Source organism: Streptopelia decaocto (genome assembly GCF_964273445.1).
Source record: "Streptopelia decaocto genome assembly, chromosome: 5".
Lineage (NCBI taxonomy): Eukaryota > Metazoa > Chordata > Aves > Columbiformes > Columbidae > Streptopelia > Streptopelia decaocto.
In genome coordinates, this window is record NC_138659.1 from 53,133,068 (window position 1) to 53,150,525 (window position 17,458).

Below are 17,458 nucleotides of genomic sequence, written 5' to 3' on the forward strand. Positions count from 1 at the left end.
AGCTACTTCTTGCCATTATGTGCTTGAAATTTTTGTTCAGCTGCCTTTCTTTCTATTTTGGGAAAACTCTATAAGCATTTTTAAGGACTAATTAAAATAAGCATTTATTGTTCTGGAGGCACTTTGGCGTGGTTCTCGCCAACACCTAGATGGGTTCAGACTATCCAAATCTGCTGCACTGTGCATGTCCAACTTTACTGCTGCCTCTTTTAGCACCTTCCTGCAATGGAGTTGAAATAGAAAACCCCAGATTGTTTTGCAATCCTTTGAATTGTCATCTGACTTTTTCCTGGCACAGAAAATGCAGATGTGCTAAGTATGTCTGCATTCACCACATCATTATTTTTGATAATTACGTGTAACATAATATATTTCCATATAATACCATGCCAATTCCAAAAGTAAGTTTCCTTTTGATCCTAAGGTATTTTTTTAAAGTACGTTTCCTTTAGTCACACAGGTTGTTGATTTCACCTTGTATTTTCTGTACATTCTTCAGTTTATTGCCATTTAATGCTAATTCCTTCACTGTGATACAGTAGCTCTCATGTAGGTTCAAGGAAAGAGTTCAGCTGTGCTCTCAGGAGTTATTTGTTTATCGGTTGTGCTGGGTGGCTCATGCAGAAGATGACGAAGTTGCAGCAGGGCTGTGTCTCCTTGTCCTGCCCAGCAGTGACACCAAACTGCCCCAAGTGCACTGAGCCCAGGTGTCTGGAGAAAGGGGATGGACACCAGGGCTGGACCACCTGGAGAGGCAAGATCTGCTTGATGACATTCGTGGATAGAAGTGCTCCACAGTTTGTCACCGTCCAGAGTCCACAGGTAAGGAAGCTGTGTCAGTTGCAAAAAGTGAAACTCTGGCATTATTATTAAATTCGGTAGCGAAAGAAGTTACCCTGTAGAGGCCCTTTTCCTTGCTTTTACTGGAGGGTCAGCCAAATCGGCTGATATGGGCACTTGAGCTTGTGAAGCTGTGGGATATAAATAGGCATGCAGAATCCACAGGTTTAATCTGTAAGTAATAGCCTTATGAAACCTGCTTCCAGCAAATTTCTCTGATGGGGGTGATCAGATTTCTCATAATGTACAAACTCACCTTGAAGCCTTTCTTTTGGTGAGACAATAACAGAGCAACCACTTCCAGAAATGTGGTGGGAACTTGATCTCCTCGTTGCTGTCATTTGGTTGAGAAGTTATTGTGAAGGAAGGAGCCCCGTGCTCTGCCTGCCCCATGCACACACCACACAATGACTTTCTTAGGAGTACAGGGCTTGTTTTTCACAGTGACATAGTGGGAAGATTTCATTTACGCTTTGACAATTTTAGATAGCATGTTACTAGAGTGGTTCTGGTAATTGTCTGTGGGAATCTGTCTCTCTTAGTTCGTAGGAGGTGTGCTGATGTAACATCATCATGAAGCCTTGTCTACAATGTCATTTAGGACAGATATGTCTGCATGAACTGTGAACAAGTTACTGAGGTACTGCTAAGAATTTACACACAGTGGGACAGAGCTCAGCCTTGGCCAGTAGCCTGGGGGCTTATCCAGGATCTCTGGTGGATTTGCAGCTCTTAGTATAAAAACAGTGTTCTTTTGATTATGCTTCTGATATATTTAATGTTTTCCTTCCAAAATTAGGCATGTCTACACCAGCTGGAGTGTGAGCTATGGGTGCTGCCTTGCAGATAAAATGTAGAGCTTATTTCCACAAAAAATGATGGAGGGGCACTCTATCTCCAAAACTATGTGTTTAAATTAGGCAAATTTATGGAGGAAAAATCTGTCCACATCTATTACGCATGATGATAGAGGTACAAAGTCCTATCTCAAGAAATTCTTATGCTGCACATAAGGAAGCAGAAAGGATATAGAAAGAAAATTATCACTGTAGGTGTCCCATTTCTTTCCTAAGCATCTGCTATTAGGAAATCTCAGAGACAGGATACTGAGCTAGATGGATGTCAGCTTCACCCAGCAGGGCTCATTCTTATGTTCTGTTTATTTATCTAAGAAGGATGGGAAGGAAGCCATTAGTTCATTTTTACTTTGAATACATTCCTTTGATTTTGAATGAGAAATAACTATCACGTTACCATCAAGGAAGAAACCTTGTCAAGAAGATGAAGGAAGGTTGTGAATTAACATGCTTCATCACCCTACTCAAGAGACCCAGGAGGCAAACACTGTATCATCTATCTCTTGAACTGCACTGGCAAAACTATTTTCCAAACTTTTTGGGTTGAAAACTGCCATATTCTAGAATGATTAGAGTTATTTTGTCTTAGTTGTTAGATACCAGTGCAAGAGCCTGATAGTTACAGAGAAAGCCAGTCTATGGGTCTGACAGCTTATGGTTGATCTGACACTTTACAGATGCATACTGTGTGACAGCTGTAATGAATCAGGTTATTAGAGGGACTTTCTGCTCCCTAAAGCTTATTTATTCCTGTCTTTCTCAAAATGGGGGGGGGGAGAGAAGTATAAAGCCTATCAATGAGATAGAGGAGAGGGCCTGAAGCCAGACAAACCAAAACATTTAGAAATTCTGCTAATGCTACGAAGATGAAAGGAATCCCCAAATAAAAAGGAGCCAGGGACATATTTAGCAGAGCTTCATTCCTAAACAGCCAATTGGATGTAGGCAGGAAGATCTCCACGCATGTCTCAGAAGTTTTCCCTTATAAAGTAATGGCTTGTAATGTTATAAGCAAAGGGGTTACTTTATTCCCAGTTTCCTATAGCAGTTGGGATAAGACTGCAGTTTCTGGCCTCCTTTACCAAAAAGGTGTGGCATCTACAAACTGGTGTGTGGCTTCTGAGCTGGCATTCTTCAGGCCAGCTGAAGCCCATTTCCTAGGCATGGTGGCTGTACAGCTCCTGCTGCTGTGGAGTCCTAGAAAACATTTTGTGTCCAAAAAACAAAGAACTTGACTTAAGGAACATGTAGTTAAGAGTTTCCACTGATATCTGGAAAGACCCTTGAAGTCAATAGGGAAGTTCCCTGTGTGCGTGAGAGCTTTGCTATTATCACTATAAAGAGATCAAACAAAAGGGTATGAAAGAAAGAGGTAAAACTACTTTTTCTCCTTATTTTCCTTTCTCTGATCATATTCCAGACATACTCCTGTGGAGACTGCAAAAGGGTTTAGTGTGGACAAACAGAACAGTTCTCGGAGGAAGACAAATAAAACCCATAAGTTTTGGCTATGGATATGATGGAAGAACTAGAACCTTCATATAGACACACTAGGCAAATGGCACTGTGGTAGTTTCTATACAAATGAGTGGGATAAGTACTGAAAGGCAGTAGAAAGTAGTGATGGAAGTGGTCTCCAGAGGGTAGGCTAAGCTATTTTCAGGAATGGTGTTGTGTTCTTTTTCTTGAAAAAAAAAATATATATATTTGAGCTAAGCTGGTATGTGTCCACAGCTACAGAGGAAGGTTCATAGGTTTGATCACCAGCATTTAGGCTTGGTTCTCAGAAGACTCATTCCGTTCAGTTCTCTTTAGGCTCTTATTACTGTCTCATGTCAAGTACATTCTTGCTTCCCCCCCATCCCTCTGGCAATGACTTATGTTGCTGAGAAGAAAGGTGTAAACTACTAATGTAATTTTTTTCCCCATGTGTTTTTACCTGTAGTTATATCTGTGTGATCATAACTTGAGCATAGAATCACTAAAAAGAAAATAAATACATATATTCTTTGTTGTCAGTTGAACTGGACTGACGCAACTTCCTTTCATAGTTCACCTGTTTCCTTCCTACCCTGGGACCTGCACCAAGTAATGCCCTAGAGAGAAGCTGCCTGCTGAATGCTGGTTCTCCTTTGTGTGCTGGAGGCATGGCTGTGCAGCATCTCTATGTTTTTCCTGTGCTGTTCTGTGTATCTATCACTGCTGCTCAGTCAGCCTCAGGGCTTACTTCTCCCTTCCAGTCTTCATAGTCCTGTCTCTAACAAATATCCTTCATATGGTAGGTCCCTCCAAACAACTGGTGTTTCTTCTTTATCGCTATATTGTCTGCTCTGGATAAGACTTTGTGTCAGCTGTATCTTTTTTATCAGCACCCTGAGAGCTAGGATTCCCACATCATCTCTGCCCTGGTGAGACCACATCTGGAATATTGTGTCCAGTTCTGGGTCCCTCAGTTCAAGAAGGACAGGGAACTGCTGGAGAGAGTCCAGCGCAGGGCACCAAAGATGATTAAGGGAGTGGAGCATCTCCCTTATAAGGAAAAGTTGAGGGAGCTGGGGCTCTTTTTCTTGGAGAAGAGGAGACTGAGGGGTGACCTTATTAATGTTTATAAATATATAAAGGGTGAGTGTCATGAGAATGCAGCCAGGTTCTTCTTGGTGACAACCAATGGTAGGACAAGGGGTAATGGGTTCAAACTGGAACACAAGAGATTCCACTTAAATTTGAGAAGAAACTTCTCAGTGAGGGTAACAGAACACTGCCCAGGGAAGTTGTGGAATCTCCTTCTCTGGAGACATTCAAAACCCGCCTGAACACATTTCTGTGTAGCCTCATCTAAGAGTTGCTGCTCCGGCAGCGGGATTGGATTAGATGATCTTTTGAGGTCACTTCCAATTCCTAACATTCTGTGATCTTTGGTGCCCATGACAGGCAAGGGGATGTGTGATTCCCACCCAAATAACCATTCCTCAAAGCAGTCAAGGGGCTGCTCTGCTGCCATCATTGCCACCACCAGTAATTGTGGTACGCACGAGGCTAAGTTTACAGGAATTGTGATGTAGCTTAACAGAGATATGAGGGTGTCTGCGGTATCTGCGTGGCCACTGACTCATAATATACACAGAGGTCTTTTGTGCAAAATTGTTGCCCGTATTTATAGCAATGCTGAGGTGCAGTGTGAATGGTTTACCAATTCTACTAAGGGAGGTTTACTTGGCTCTGAAATCTCATATTTTCTGTATCTGCCGTGGCATCATAACCAGTAAGGTTTTTTTGAGAGTGTGAAACTCTTCTCAATAGTGTGAAGACTTTGGATTCTTTTGGATCTTTGTCCCAGTCTTGGTATTTCCAATGAGTAGTAGTAGATGATGCTTCTGAAAACTTTGGATTATGTTTCCTCCAATCTAGGAGGTAACTGATGTTTGTATCAAAATCAGGCATGACATTGCAGCAAAGAGTTCTGCTATGTGAAATTCTGCCTCCCCTTGATCTGAGTTCGCTTATCTAATATCATATGTTCTATATGGAGTACAAAGTTTTTCTCAGCTATGTTTTTGAGTGTTGCTTGAAAACAAATAACTTGGTTTTGGCTGTCATTTGAGTGTCAGTTGGAGATATGCAAAAAAGAATCTGTTTAAGTTGCTTACCTTGGTGATTTTTCTTTCTTTCTCTCTCTCTCTCTTTTTTTTTTTTTTTTTTTTGGTATCTCTTATCTTTTGCCTTGGTGCTAGAAGTGAAATAATAAATAGTTCTTGCATGGCTCATGCTCCAGCACTTGTTAGCTTCTGTTTCTGGCCCTCAAAGGCAGTTACATTCCTTAAAAGTTCCTTTCCTTAAAAGTTAAATTCCTTTTGGTCTTCAGTCCATAATTCTGCCTATCTACTATCTCTACTAGTGGCCTAATCCTTAAATCTCGACATCAGAAAAACTCCCACTCTGGTTTTACGGGAGATTTTCTGGCATTAAGACTACTCAATTAAGCAGCAAACACATGATGCCCCTCCCCACTCTAACAAGACTCGTAAAGCAAAGATCTCACTTGGATTCTCACATCTTTTTTGGCTTGTGTACCTAGAGCAGTTCTGAATTTGTAATGGTTTAGTATTGGAGTTTAGAGATGCTGATTTCTGGTGTTTAGTACAAACTTAATGACAAAATATTGTTGCCTATGAAAGGGCTGCTTCACTAGAATCAGCCTGTCTGGGGAACAGCTGGCTATGCTGTAAAAGTCCAGTCCTGTGCTGAAAATAACTTGTACAGTGAGAACCCTTGCTTTATTTGCTAAAAATATGTTCAACGGAAAAGCTTGATGTGGGTTATAAAATTTAACTACTTTATTATGAACAACTTGAGATGAGTTTACTACAGTCCAGACTTGTGGCCATCAGTGGAGTAGCACTAGGGTGAAGTTGGCCCACAGCTCTAAGGGTTTTGAAAATAAGCCATCAGAGAAGTAGATTCTAACCCATTGCAATCCAGAGGGGGTCGTAACAATCTTTTAATATAACATTTTCACAACCTTCAAAGGCTCCACTGTGAACCCTATACAAGAGCAGGTACTTTTTTCACTACCCTGAAGACAATGGGCAATATTTAGCATACCAGCAAAATGCCAAGCTTTTAAAGTGACTTTGTAGCAAAATTCAGCGGCTCTTTATCTTGCCAGAAATATTTTCATTGTTTTCACCAAAATCTTTAATCAAAGCAAAGTGTTTCTTTAAAAACACCCTCCCTATTATAAATGACTGCTCTTCCAATTTCTCATTCTGCCTCTTGGATGTTACTATGGAGGCCTGGACCTCTCTTGTTTGAACACAAGCTTCTCCTGCCAGAGGATCTCTATTGTGGACTCACTCTGTCTCGCTGTATTTTAGCAACTCTCCTGAAATTTTAAAGTGTTTATCTTACACAGCTGAAAGTCTCCTCCTGTTTCATGAGCTCTACACTGGAATGCAGTGGAAGAGACCCAGGGCCTGTGGCCACCCAGATTAGAGGTTTTTGTAGTAAGGTCCCTATATGGTTTTGTTAGAGACTTCAGCTCTGTCTCTCTCTGTCTCTGCTCCTTGTTTGGGAGCTAGTGGGAGGAGAAGAGCTGAAGGGGCTATATAATCTCAGAGCTTTCAGATACAGAGTGCACCATCCCAGAGCAGCTATCCCCAGCCAGGCACTGTCAGGGTAAGTGGCTCTGAACCAATAGTGTGATTTACAGGTTGCTGGAGGACTTCATTTAAATAATGTCAAAAGGAAGCTATTCAGGAGGATGTAATGCCATGTCATAGTTTGCTTATGCATACTTACTTATAAGGATTGAATTGATAAAATGCTTCTAATATCTATGCTGAGGTGTCTTTATTTCATAGAACTTCTGAAAGGGAAATAAAAGTTCTACCTGATGATTTGCTGATTCCACCAGCATTCCAGAAATTGTATAAAGACACAGTCTGTGTAATGCCACAGCAGAAATTATAGCTATAATCATGTTTAAATGAAACTGTGTGACCCTGGGATGTTAGTTTTGGAAAGAACAGAGCTCCTGAATGAGTGAATTCGCTCATTGTGTGGTAGCGTTTCTCAGCAGGTTTGCTTCAGCGCTGTTAACTGAGTGTAAGGTGATACGAGGGTTTTGGGGAATGTGACTGTAAGAAGAGCTAGAAGTGTGCAAAATAGCAGTGTCTAGTAGGATAAAATGATGATGCATGCATATTCATCCTTGTCTCTATGTATATGAAACTACCCTTCTGTAGAATGCCAAACATTTCATTAAGGAACAGGCTACACTATTTCTTGTGGCGCTGGAATTCCCTTAATAGATTATTGTGGAGAATGGTGAAGTGATTGGTTATCTTTAGGTGTTAAGCAGGTAGAGAAAAGAGGCTAAATAGTGTATTAATTACCTGGGAGAAAAAAAAATCTCCTTTATTTCACAGTGCTGAGTAACGTTTGCTGCTGTAAGGTGTTACTACTGCATGCTATGGCAGTCCTGAGCTGTAACTCACTGGCTGGCAGCAGAGAGCCCTGTCTGAAAACATTCAGCTTTGATTTTTCAAGTTTTTGTGCTTTATTACTAAATATGGTTTTCATTTAGAGTCCACTAAGCTCAGAAATGTAGCCTTTCCTGCCCCCTTCTTTCCCCTCCCCCAAGTGATTTTTGGCATTGCATTAGCTGCATTGGTTTGAGCGAACCCTCTGACCTCGAACTCTGTTCTAAAAACAGACGACTGAGAAGCCTATTTCCTAATTAGGAAATGATTTGTCCAAACCAGTCTGTTCATTCATGTTAGATAACAATTGTACTCCATTCAGTAAATGTTTCAATATAAAGAGCCTGATTTCCCTGGAGTTTAATAAATGCAAAAATTGCAACCTACTTTCCTTTCCCTATAATAATGATTAAAAGTCTGGAGTACGTCAAGTGAGGATTTCCCTGTCCTTGTCTTCTCCTGGGAGATACGCCCTCACAGCCTGCAGGAGCAGGGCTGCAGTTGTGTCTCCCGGCTGTCTGGCTGGGGAGAGGCAGAGGATCTCAAATGAAGGATTTGGGAGAACTGTCTGTGTTCCTTCATCTGCTGTAGAGGCTGAGCAGATTGTGGGTTCCCCTGCTCATCGGTCATGGCTCTTGCTGACCCACTTCCCACTTTGCCCTGTGCTCCCAGTATTGCTGTGGCAGAAGGTTTTGGAGCCCGTGCGGAGCCAGCTGGTCTGGGGATGACAGCTGGCTCCTTTAGCTGTTAACACGCTGCAGTTTGTTGAACACTTCATGGAAGCCCAGGCGTAGACCTAGCCAAGTGATTCCCTGCCACGCTATAAATTGCAAGCAAATAGTTCTTCTTGAGTTCTGGTATTCCATGCTTATTTCTGTAATTAACTTTAATATAAAGCCTTCAAAACATTTTTATTACCCTTGTTATCTCCCTGCTGCCAGAGGAGGAAAGCAGTTTCTTTTCACTGATACAAGGAGCCAAAATAAATTACTCTGCCACTCTACAAATGCAGTTCATTAGCTACTTCAAAATGATGATGGACCATATGCTATGGCCTGTTTTTAAAACACATACTGTCCCTGACTTAATTTTAAAGGTGGGTTATTTTTTCTGACTGACTGGGGGAGGGCTGGAAAAGGAGCTTTTTTTTTTTTACTTTTTAATTGAGAGCGTTTCTTCTCTTTTGAAAGGTTAAATATAAACTTAATTTGCCATCTTGACCTCATGGGTTAATATCTGTGTCAGGAAAACACCACTGGTACATGCCTAGTATTTAATGTGGTTTGCCTGTGGGAAGCCCAAGACTAGATGGGGAAGACTGAAGTGTCAGGCTTTTGTCAGGGTGACAGAAAAGTGGGGGTAGTTGTGCTGAATCCAATGCAAAGGGATCTTGGTTTTTGCAGCTGTCAGTCCAGCATTCTCTTTTATCTCCCACCCACCCCCAGATGTGGATTTCTGTGACCAAATTTAGATAAACATTTGCAGCTCCCTGATCTGTCTGTCCATGTTGCAGGACTGGAAGTCTCCTCTGGAATCCCCTGGATAATCTCTAGTGCATACAGCCCTCCAGCAGATGTGCTTGAAACCTCTTGTGCTTTCAACAAGCGGTTTATTCCCCCAGATGGCCCCACAGGCCTTGTGATTGCCATACCGAAGCCATACCTCTCTCTGCTGGTCTTAGTTCCTTTCATACAGCCATCTCTGTCTTCAAGGGTGGGGCTACTACCTGAGCATGCTTTTATTAAAAATTCTTTTCCTGCTGTTTTCATAGGTCTGTTTTCTGCTTGGAGGGCCTGAGGACGTTGACATAGAAGATGTGTGAGGAAGAGGACAGCACTGCTCTTGTTTGTGACAATGGGTCAGGGCTCTGTAAAGCTGGCTTCGCTGGGGACGATGCTCCCAGAGCAGTTTTCCCTTCCATCGTTGGTCGTCCCAGGCACCAGGTGATGAACTACTTTGATTTTTCTATACTGGGCTTGTAGAAGGCTTTGCTGCACCATCCCCAGCTCTCCACCCCAGAGCCACCTTTTCCTGTGTCTGGGGCTAGCCCAGACCTGAATGGTCTGTGTAACACAGTATTTCCACGCAAAATAAGTCTAGCAGTGCACTCACCTGAGTCAAAGCAGGTTACTTGCCTTGTGAGAGGAGTCCTAAAATTTGTCACTCCCTTCTATGTCCTGGCTCTCCCTGTCCCTTAATTTTGGATTACCAAGATAATTTGGTGAGTAAATCTAGTTTAAAAAAATCACAAAAGTCCAGCGCAGAAGTATCTGGACATATTGACTACCCTAAAAGCTGATGATAGGTGATGTGTGGAAAACTGAAGGAGGAAGGAGAAGTTTTCAGTCAGCTTCCTGTTAACCTTCCTGACTTTATTCGTTTAGCTGTATCACAAATGGACACCTGCCTACAGTTGAGTTTCTTTAGCTTCAAGGTTTACATTTGAGTATATGATGCATTCCAGTCAATTTTAATAGTTTGCAAAATACATATATTATCTGAGCTGTTAAATATAGAGAGTTTCTGAGCCAGATCATCGTTAGCATGAACTAGACCAGCTTGGCTAGGCCACATCAGACTAATCCTTCTAATTAGTAGATCCATGTAATTGCTTCTATGCTATCTAAGGACCTGGTAAAATTGAAAGAGGTAAACTGGTTGGAAGATGTTGCACTTTATAAACTCAGCAAATACATTTTAATCTCTTCAGGGCAGAGTAAATGTGTGCCTAGTCGAGGCCTTTGGGCATTAACATAATTTTAAAAAAAATTCAAATGCCAGCCTCTGTAGATAATGTGAATGGTATTAATTGCTCAAAAGTAAGCCACAGACACAGTGGAAACAAATACAGCAGGTTTCTAGAACCTTTCTTTCCTGATCATATATCACATGCCCTGAAGGATCTTCCCATCATAAATTGCAAATCCAATTTGCCTGTTTCTAAGACAGGGCTGTTAGAGATGCAAGGGTTTGAAGTGTGTAATGACTAAGTTCTGATGAGAACGTTATGCACTCAAAACATCCTGCTATATACTTTTTTTTCCTAGTATTTCTAACTTTGACATAGATATTACTGTATACCCAGAGTAGTTTCCAGCTTCTGGGCCATGGGCCATTTCTACAGGAACCATGATATGCCTGTATCAAGAAGCCTGTTCCAGTAGATTTAAATAATCTGGTTCTAATGTCAGTATTATAGTGTTCAAAAAGAAGAATAAAAAAATGTTGCAATTGAAACTTTGGGAAATGTGTGTATTGCTCCATCTTGACCCTTAGATGGCACAATGTCACTTTCTGCTTTTACTCTATTTTATAGTTTAGCAAACACTTCATCCCTAGGTAACAGTGAACATTAAAGCAACAGTATTTTTCCAGTTTATCTTGATGAATTTAACAGTGTACTTGTGCTGTTTACTTAAACTGTAGTGGAAACATGAACTCCAGAGGCTTAAGTGAACTAAACATTTAATTTTGGAAATTAAAGAACAATGAGTAATTCTCCATTCATTAGTATTCATATTTTGTAGCTAGTATCACTGGCAGGCGGATGTATTTCACAGCTAATACTCTAACTACTTCTCATTGAGACACTAACTCTATTTCTGTTATTTTATAGGGTGTGATGGTTGGTATGGGTCAAAAAGACAGCTACGTAGGTGACGAGGCCCAAAGTAAGAGAGGAATCCTGACCTTGAAATACCCCATAGAACATGGCATCATTACAAACTGGGATGACATGGAGAAGGTATTTCAGCTTTGAAAAGTTTATATGTAACACTGGTAAACAGAACTGCTTAAATCAAATGTTTACAGAACACCCACTGAATTTTGGATGGAAGCATCCTGCTACTGCATATAGTTTAATGAGAATCTTGGTAACAGCAAAGGTTAACTTGCATCTAAAGCTGAAGTATCACTAGGAGTACATTTAAAAAAAAAAAAAAAAAAAAGTAATTTCCTTAATTTGCTAGTAAGAAAATGGAATTGAAGAAGGTTTCTCTAAAAATGCAAAGCGTGTATATAATTTTGATGTGAAGGGCACTGTTTACACACATAATTTTTAATGCTTCGAAGATTAGCAATATTGTAGTGCTGTGCATCAATTTCAGAGCCAGTGTTTCCATGAAAGGTTTCCAGTCATAGTCTGTTGGTATAATTTCTAAGACGGTATCTCAATTCAGTGTTGTGCTGTGGAAATAGGGCTATATCAAACAGTTGGGACACCACAACACACCATAAGTGTGTGGAGCCACACAGGACTTAGTGACTCTCATAGCACTGTAGGTTTTACTTGGAAAGACAGCAAATTGACCTGCCTCTAGTCACCAACAGCTTGAAAACAAGCTTAGAAAAACTTTTTGGCCTTTAGAAATTCTCTGGTAGTTTTACTTCTTATTGGGATCCACCTGGCCTTAGACTTTATACCTCATAGGAATGAGCTATGAGGAGATGATAAACACAAATTGACTTTCAGCCTCAGAAACCATTTGCCTTCATTACCTTCTTTGAATTCTTGGGCTGGCCTCTACAAATCAAAAGATGAAACTTTCTTCCGGAGACCCGTTATCTGTTGAGCTCTACTGCGTAGGTCTGCGCATGTTCTAGAATTGTTCTGGAACTGTTTCACTTTCAATCCTTATTGAAATAGCATTTCTGGAACCAAGTCTGTCCTGCCCTGTCTCTTCTACTTTAAGAATAGCATATTTATTTTCATTAAGTTGTAAGTCTTTAAAAGAAATCATATGTTACTAGCAGTAAAACCTGAGGATAGTGCTTTTCTTTCTATGGTTACTTTGGTTATCTCTGTGAAGGCAATAAGAACAACTGTATGAGAAGTATTACTAACCTGTCTCTAGGGCTGTAAGCAGAGTATTGGAGTACAATACCTGTCTGGAAGTGATTGTGAGCTGCTGGTTGATGGCGTTTCTTTCCTTTGCCTTCTGCCATTGTCCTCAGATCTGGCATCACTCTTTCTATAATGAGCTCCGTGTTGCACCTGAAGAACACCCGACTCTGCTGACTGAAGCACCACTGAATCCCAAAGCCAACCGAGAGAAAATGACCCAGGTAAGCTCACACCGAAGCTACGGAATAAGTCCATCTTTGTGAATTCAAGAGGGTGTGAACTTCACCGTTTCTGTTAGTCATGCCAGCTTGACTGTCCAGTAGTCTATGTCTTCTAGTTACAGGCATGAAAACTACATAGTGACCACCTGTCATATCTGCATATTTTTACATTTACTTTAGAAGGTCAGTGTATCAGCTCTGAATGTGAAAACTTCAGTCTGTCCAAGCTTAATGTCATCTTAATATTTTTTTTATGCCCAGGCCTATTACAAAATCATCTTTAATATGTGCATGTGTCTATATTCATATGTGATAGGTATAGACCAGATACAGATATTTTTTGATTCAGATTTTGTATTATATTTTCCTTCCTTGTTATTACTAACCATCAAGAAACATGAAAATCTTGTCTTCTCCCTCTCTTTCAGTAAATTGCTTCAACTAAACTAAAAACCCTAGTGTTAAGGTCATTATTTTAATTGCATTTCAGATTATGTTTGAGACTTTCAATGTGCCAGCCATGTATGTAGCTATTCAAGCTGTTCTGTCCCTCTATGCTTCTGGACGCACCACAGGTAGGCCCCTGGGGAATGTCACATATAGATGTTTGAAATAGGTAAGTGTGTTGATGTGCACCTGGGAATAAATTGTATATTATCTTCTCAAAGGGATTGTGCTTGACTCTGGGGATGGTGTGACCCACAATGTGCCAATTTATGAAGGCTACGCTCTGCCACACGCCATCATGCGTCTGGACCTGGCTGGCCGTGACCTGACAGACTACCTCATGAAAATCCTGACGGAACGTGGCTACTCCTTCGTGACCACTGGTAAGGACATGCTCATCACTGAGGAAAGTTGTTTAATGTGCAATGTTTCTAGCAGCCTCAGAAGAACTAGGAGTGGTTCTGTGTAGTTGAACAGATACAAGAAGGAATCCAACAGGAAAGTCCCCTGAAAGACTAGCAGAGGATTTATTTTAAAAATGGGGAGGGTGTTGAAGGATGTGTCTTTCCTGAATACCATTCTAAAGACTGAATCCTCTTGACAGCCGAGCGTGAAATTGTCCGTGACATCAAGGAGAAGCTGTGTTACGTGGCCCTGGACTTTGAAAATGAGATGGCCACTGCTGCCTCTTCCTCCTCTCTGGAAAAAAGCTATGAGCTTCCTGATGGCCAGGTGATCACCATTGGAAATGAACGATTCCGCTGCCCCGAAACCCTCTTCCAGCCATCTTTCATTGGTAAGCTGACTGACTGTTCTGCCTTGATAAACTGCCCATAAATATCAAGCCCCTATTTTCTTTTGATTGAGTCTCATTCCTAGCTCACTTAGATGTATACATGAGTATGTCCTAGCACCCATTATAAAATAATCTTTTAGAACAGCACTATTCATATGGTGGAAGGAACTTTGTGTCAAACAATAACACAAAATGCTTTCCCAAAATAAACCCTGAATGTTTATTCCTGGTTTCCAACATTGGGCCCATGCCATTTTGTATGTTATGCAGTTGGCTACTACGAGGAGTGTAGCTGCAAAGTCACTTTTCTAAATAGTGTGAGGATTGTGGTTTGAATGTGCTTGCAAGGAGGCGGATGTGGGAGGGAAGGTAAGAAGCACTATTTTTATTTCTCAAAAGGACTGCTCCAAATCCTGAAACCATGGTTCATCACATTTGCAGAGCAGAGCCGACACAATGTCATGCTAATCAACAGCCATGAAGGCAGACTTGCAATGAGATCACACAGAAAGACAGTCAGCAGAATTTCATTTTGGAAATAGATAAAAGTAGTTGCATACTTAGAGGTATTAGGACATATTTTGACTGAGCTGGCTCAATTTAAAAAAAAAAAATAAAATAAATTCCAAGACCATATAAGGAATTCTTAGAACACTGGAGATTGCCTGCAAAAGCCTAGTGGAAACTTTACTATTCCACACCCCCAGCTTTCTTTTTAAGGAGCAGTTGTGTACATAAGGGAGTGAGGAGGGCTGTGCACCAAAGAACTCCTGAGCAAATAATTTAGGCAGCTTCAGAATGACTTTCCAGATTTCCACAGCTCTGGAGATGGATGTCTTCCAAAAAGACACTAAAGTCCATGTTGTCAGTTTTGACTTAGCAACTCCACACAGAGGCTTAAAATTGTTTCCTCAGTGTTGTTCTGCAACTTCCCCAGGCATGGAGTCTGCAGGCATTCATGAAACCACTTACAACAGCATCATGAAGTGCGATATAGACATCAGAAAGGATCTTTATGCCAACAACGTGCTGTCTGGAGGCACTACAATGTACCCAGGTATTGCAGACAGGATGCAGAAGGAAATAACTGCTCTGGCTCCCAGCACTATGAAGATCAAGGTATGGTGCAATTATTTGTTCACTATTTGAGTTGTCATGTACAAAGCTCTCAAAAATCTAGTAAAACATAGCAACGATATACAAAGTAAGTGCTTTGTACATATTTTGAATCACGTTCATACCTTCCAGCAAATGCCACCTACTAACTTTTTTGGTGGAAGAAGAGAGCGTTCTCTCCTCTCTTTTCCTTGTTCATGGTCATATCTGCAAACTGCTATAACACAGCCAAAGGAGAATAGCATGGACCCAGCAACATGAATTTTCCTCTGGGGCTATATGTGAGCTTCTTTAGCCCTTTTGGCTGATGGAGATGGGAGAGAGGAAATGCTGGTTTTGTCCTTGACCTACAAGTTCAGAAAAGAGACTCCAACAAGCCCATCTTCCTTCTGCTGCTTTGAATTTTCCATTCCTTGCTTTGCAAACATTTTACCAGCTATACCAATAAAGAGTCCATAGGTCACTCATTTTTTTAAGCCCTCCTGGGCTATTATTATATGTTCCCAGACCAATTATCTGCCCTTTTCTCATATGCAGTCATGAATCCACAACTTCACTACTCTTACTGGGCATACTGACTCGGGCAGAGAAATTGAGGATTTAGACTGAGACTTAAATAACAACTTTTTAACTTTACTGCTTGCAGCATTGCCAGGGATGACACTAGCACATAGATACAGTGGTTTTGTTAATATCAAATATCACTGCTTTAGTATTTTTGTATGACAAATGTATCTTATTCACAGTGGACTGTTGTACTTAATGCTTTTATTTCTTAAATAGATCATCGCTCCTCCTGAACGTAAGTACTCCGTCTGGATTGGAGGCTCTATTCTTGCCTCCTTGTCTACTTTCCAGCAGATGTGGATCAGCAAACAGGAATATGATGAAGCTGGTCCATCCATTGTTCACCGCAAATGCTTTTAAATTGCCTTATCTTTGTATGTCTCCTTAGTGTATTACTGTGAATGTATTCAGGAAAATACATTCTTATAATTTCATTCCATAAATCCTTCATTGTAATGACTCTAATTAATTGGATACCATGTATTTTTTAATAAGTTCTAATTATGCTATGAAATTACTATTCTATTAACAAAAACAAACCAAACATGCATTTGTGGAAGTACCATTACAGTTGGTTTGAAGCTCCATCTTGTGACACAAATTTGTTACTACACTGTACTTGGCTTAACAGAAAAAGCGATACCTTTGGCTTAGTTATACGAAAGCTTAGAAAATGCTCAGCTGTCAGGCTGCACATTGTCGAAGTTTAGCCTCAGTAAACATTCTAATCTACAAACAGAATCAGTATTGATTTTTCCAAAATTTTGAGCAGTACCAAAGGACCATCGCATCTGTTTGATATCATCAGGATGAGCATGTGCACTATGCTTTGCATCTGCTCTACCCAGAAAAAATTATTTATCCACATCACTTCTTAATTCACAGCTGTCATGCTGGAAAAGCTATTTTTTTTCAGTGCATAGCCCAGAGGTTTACGATGAATACTACAACAGTTCAGTGTGTTTTCTTTAAAGAAACAAAACTTGTTCCTCTGGGAGCATATCTAAACACTAATAGTAGATTGAACACGTGACTTTCCTAGCATATGTCTGCAGGATGCGTGCAGCCTATTATTTTTATGTTGTGTGTAGGTCTAAAGGGTAATTAAGCTGGCTTAATACACTTTCCCTTCAGAATTGTGTTTTTTGGTGGAAGGGTAATGTAATCGAAGTAGATAAAATAATTTAGACAATTGTCTTTTTCTGTGATTTTTCTGATTCCAGTTGTAGTCTCAAATACATCAAAACTGATAGTCAACTAGAAGCATATGCATAGAAGCTGAAGACAGTAATACTGTCTTAAAAATATATATGTGAATAAAGAATTCACTGAGACAGTCCTGGAAAAGGTAATTTCTAAGTAACTTGGTACAATCTGTATTCATTGGAGTTCAGGATAAAGGATGATATTTATTTTTGTTACCTATTTTCCTGTCTAAACTCAATAGTTTACCTCACCTGTTACTTCTTATCTTTCAAACTGTAAGCTCTTTGCAACAGCACCTGTTATTTACCATGTCTGCATAACCCCTGGGTTCCAGATCTTGTCCAGTGTCTGACTGTTAGCACATGTTCTGAACTTTTTCATACTAAATTTATTATTTAAAGTGTAGGTCAACTAGGTTCTTTGAAGAGATACTAAATAAACTTTTAAGAGCAAATGACTTTGTATGGTTCTTTCTTCTAACTCTATCTAGATCTTTTTATCTAACTCTAGATAGATCTAGGGATTCTCTTTCAGGATAAGAACTTGATTTCAAATACAAGTTTCTACTAGAGGGTTGCTGG

At 40.4% G+C, this 17,458-nt stretch overlaps 1 protein-coding gene across 1 annotated transcript; it reads left to right on the plus strand.

Moving 5' to 3' along the window:
* The first annotated feature begins 6,769 nt into the window (after positions 1 to 6,769).
* ACTA2 (actin alpha 2, smooth muscle) lies at positions 6,770 to 17,331 on the plus strand. Its single transcript, XM_082053990.1, has 9 exons — positions 6,770 to 6,872; positions 9,450 to 9,621; positions 11,295 to 11,423; positions 12,635 to 12,745; positions 13,236 to 13,320; positions 13,414 to 13,575; positions 13,797 to 13,988; positions 14,926 to 15,107; positions 15,888 to 17,331. The coding sequence occupies exons 2-9, from the start codon at positions 9,493 to 9,495 to the stop codon at positions 16,029 to 16,031; spliced, it is 1,134 nt and encodes a 377-aa protein (XP_081910116.1). The 5' UTR covers positions 6,770 to 6,872; positions 9,450 to 9,492; the 3' UTR covers positions 16,032 to 17,331.
* Positions 17,332 to 17,458: the final 127 nt, after the last annotated feature.

What these genes read in the sequence shown, in the direction of transcription:
- ACTA2 (XM_082053990.1), top strand. Translation starts at nt 9,493, where the DNA reads ATGTGTGAGGAAGAGGACAGCACTGCTCTTGTTTGTGACAATGGGTCA. An exon ending in TGCTTCTGGACGCACCACAG is followed by an intron (nt 13,321 to 13,413) that starts GTAGGCCCCTGG and finishes ATCTTCTCAAAG; the next exon opens with GGATTGTGCTTGACTCTGGG. An exon ending in CTACTCCTTCGTGACCACTG is followed by an intron (nt 13,576 to 13,796) that starts GTAAGGACATGC and finishes TCCTCTTGACAG; the next exon opens with CCGAGCGTGAAATTGTCCGT.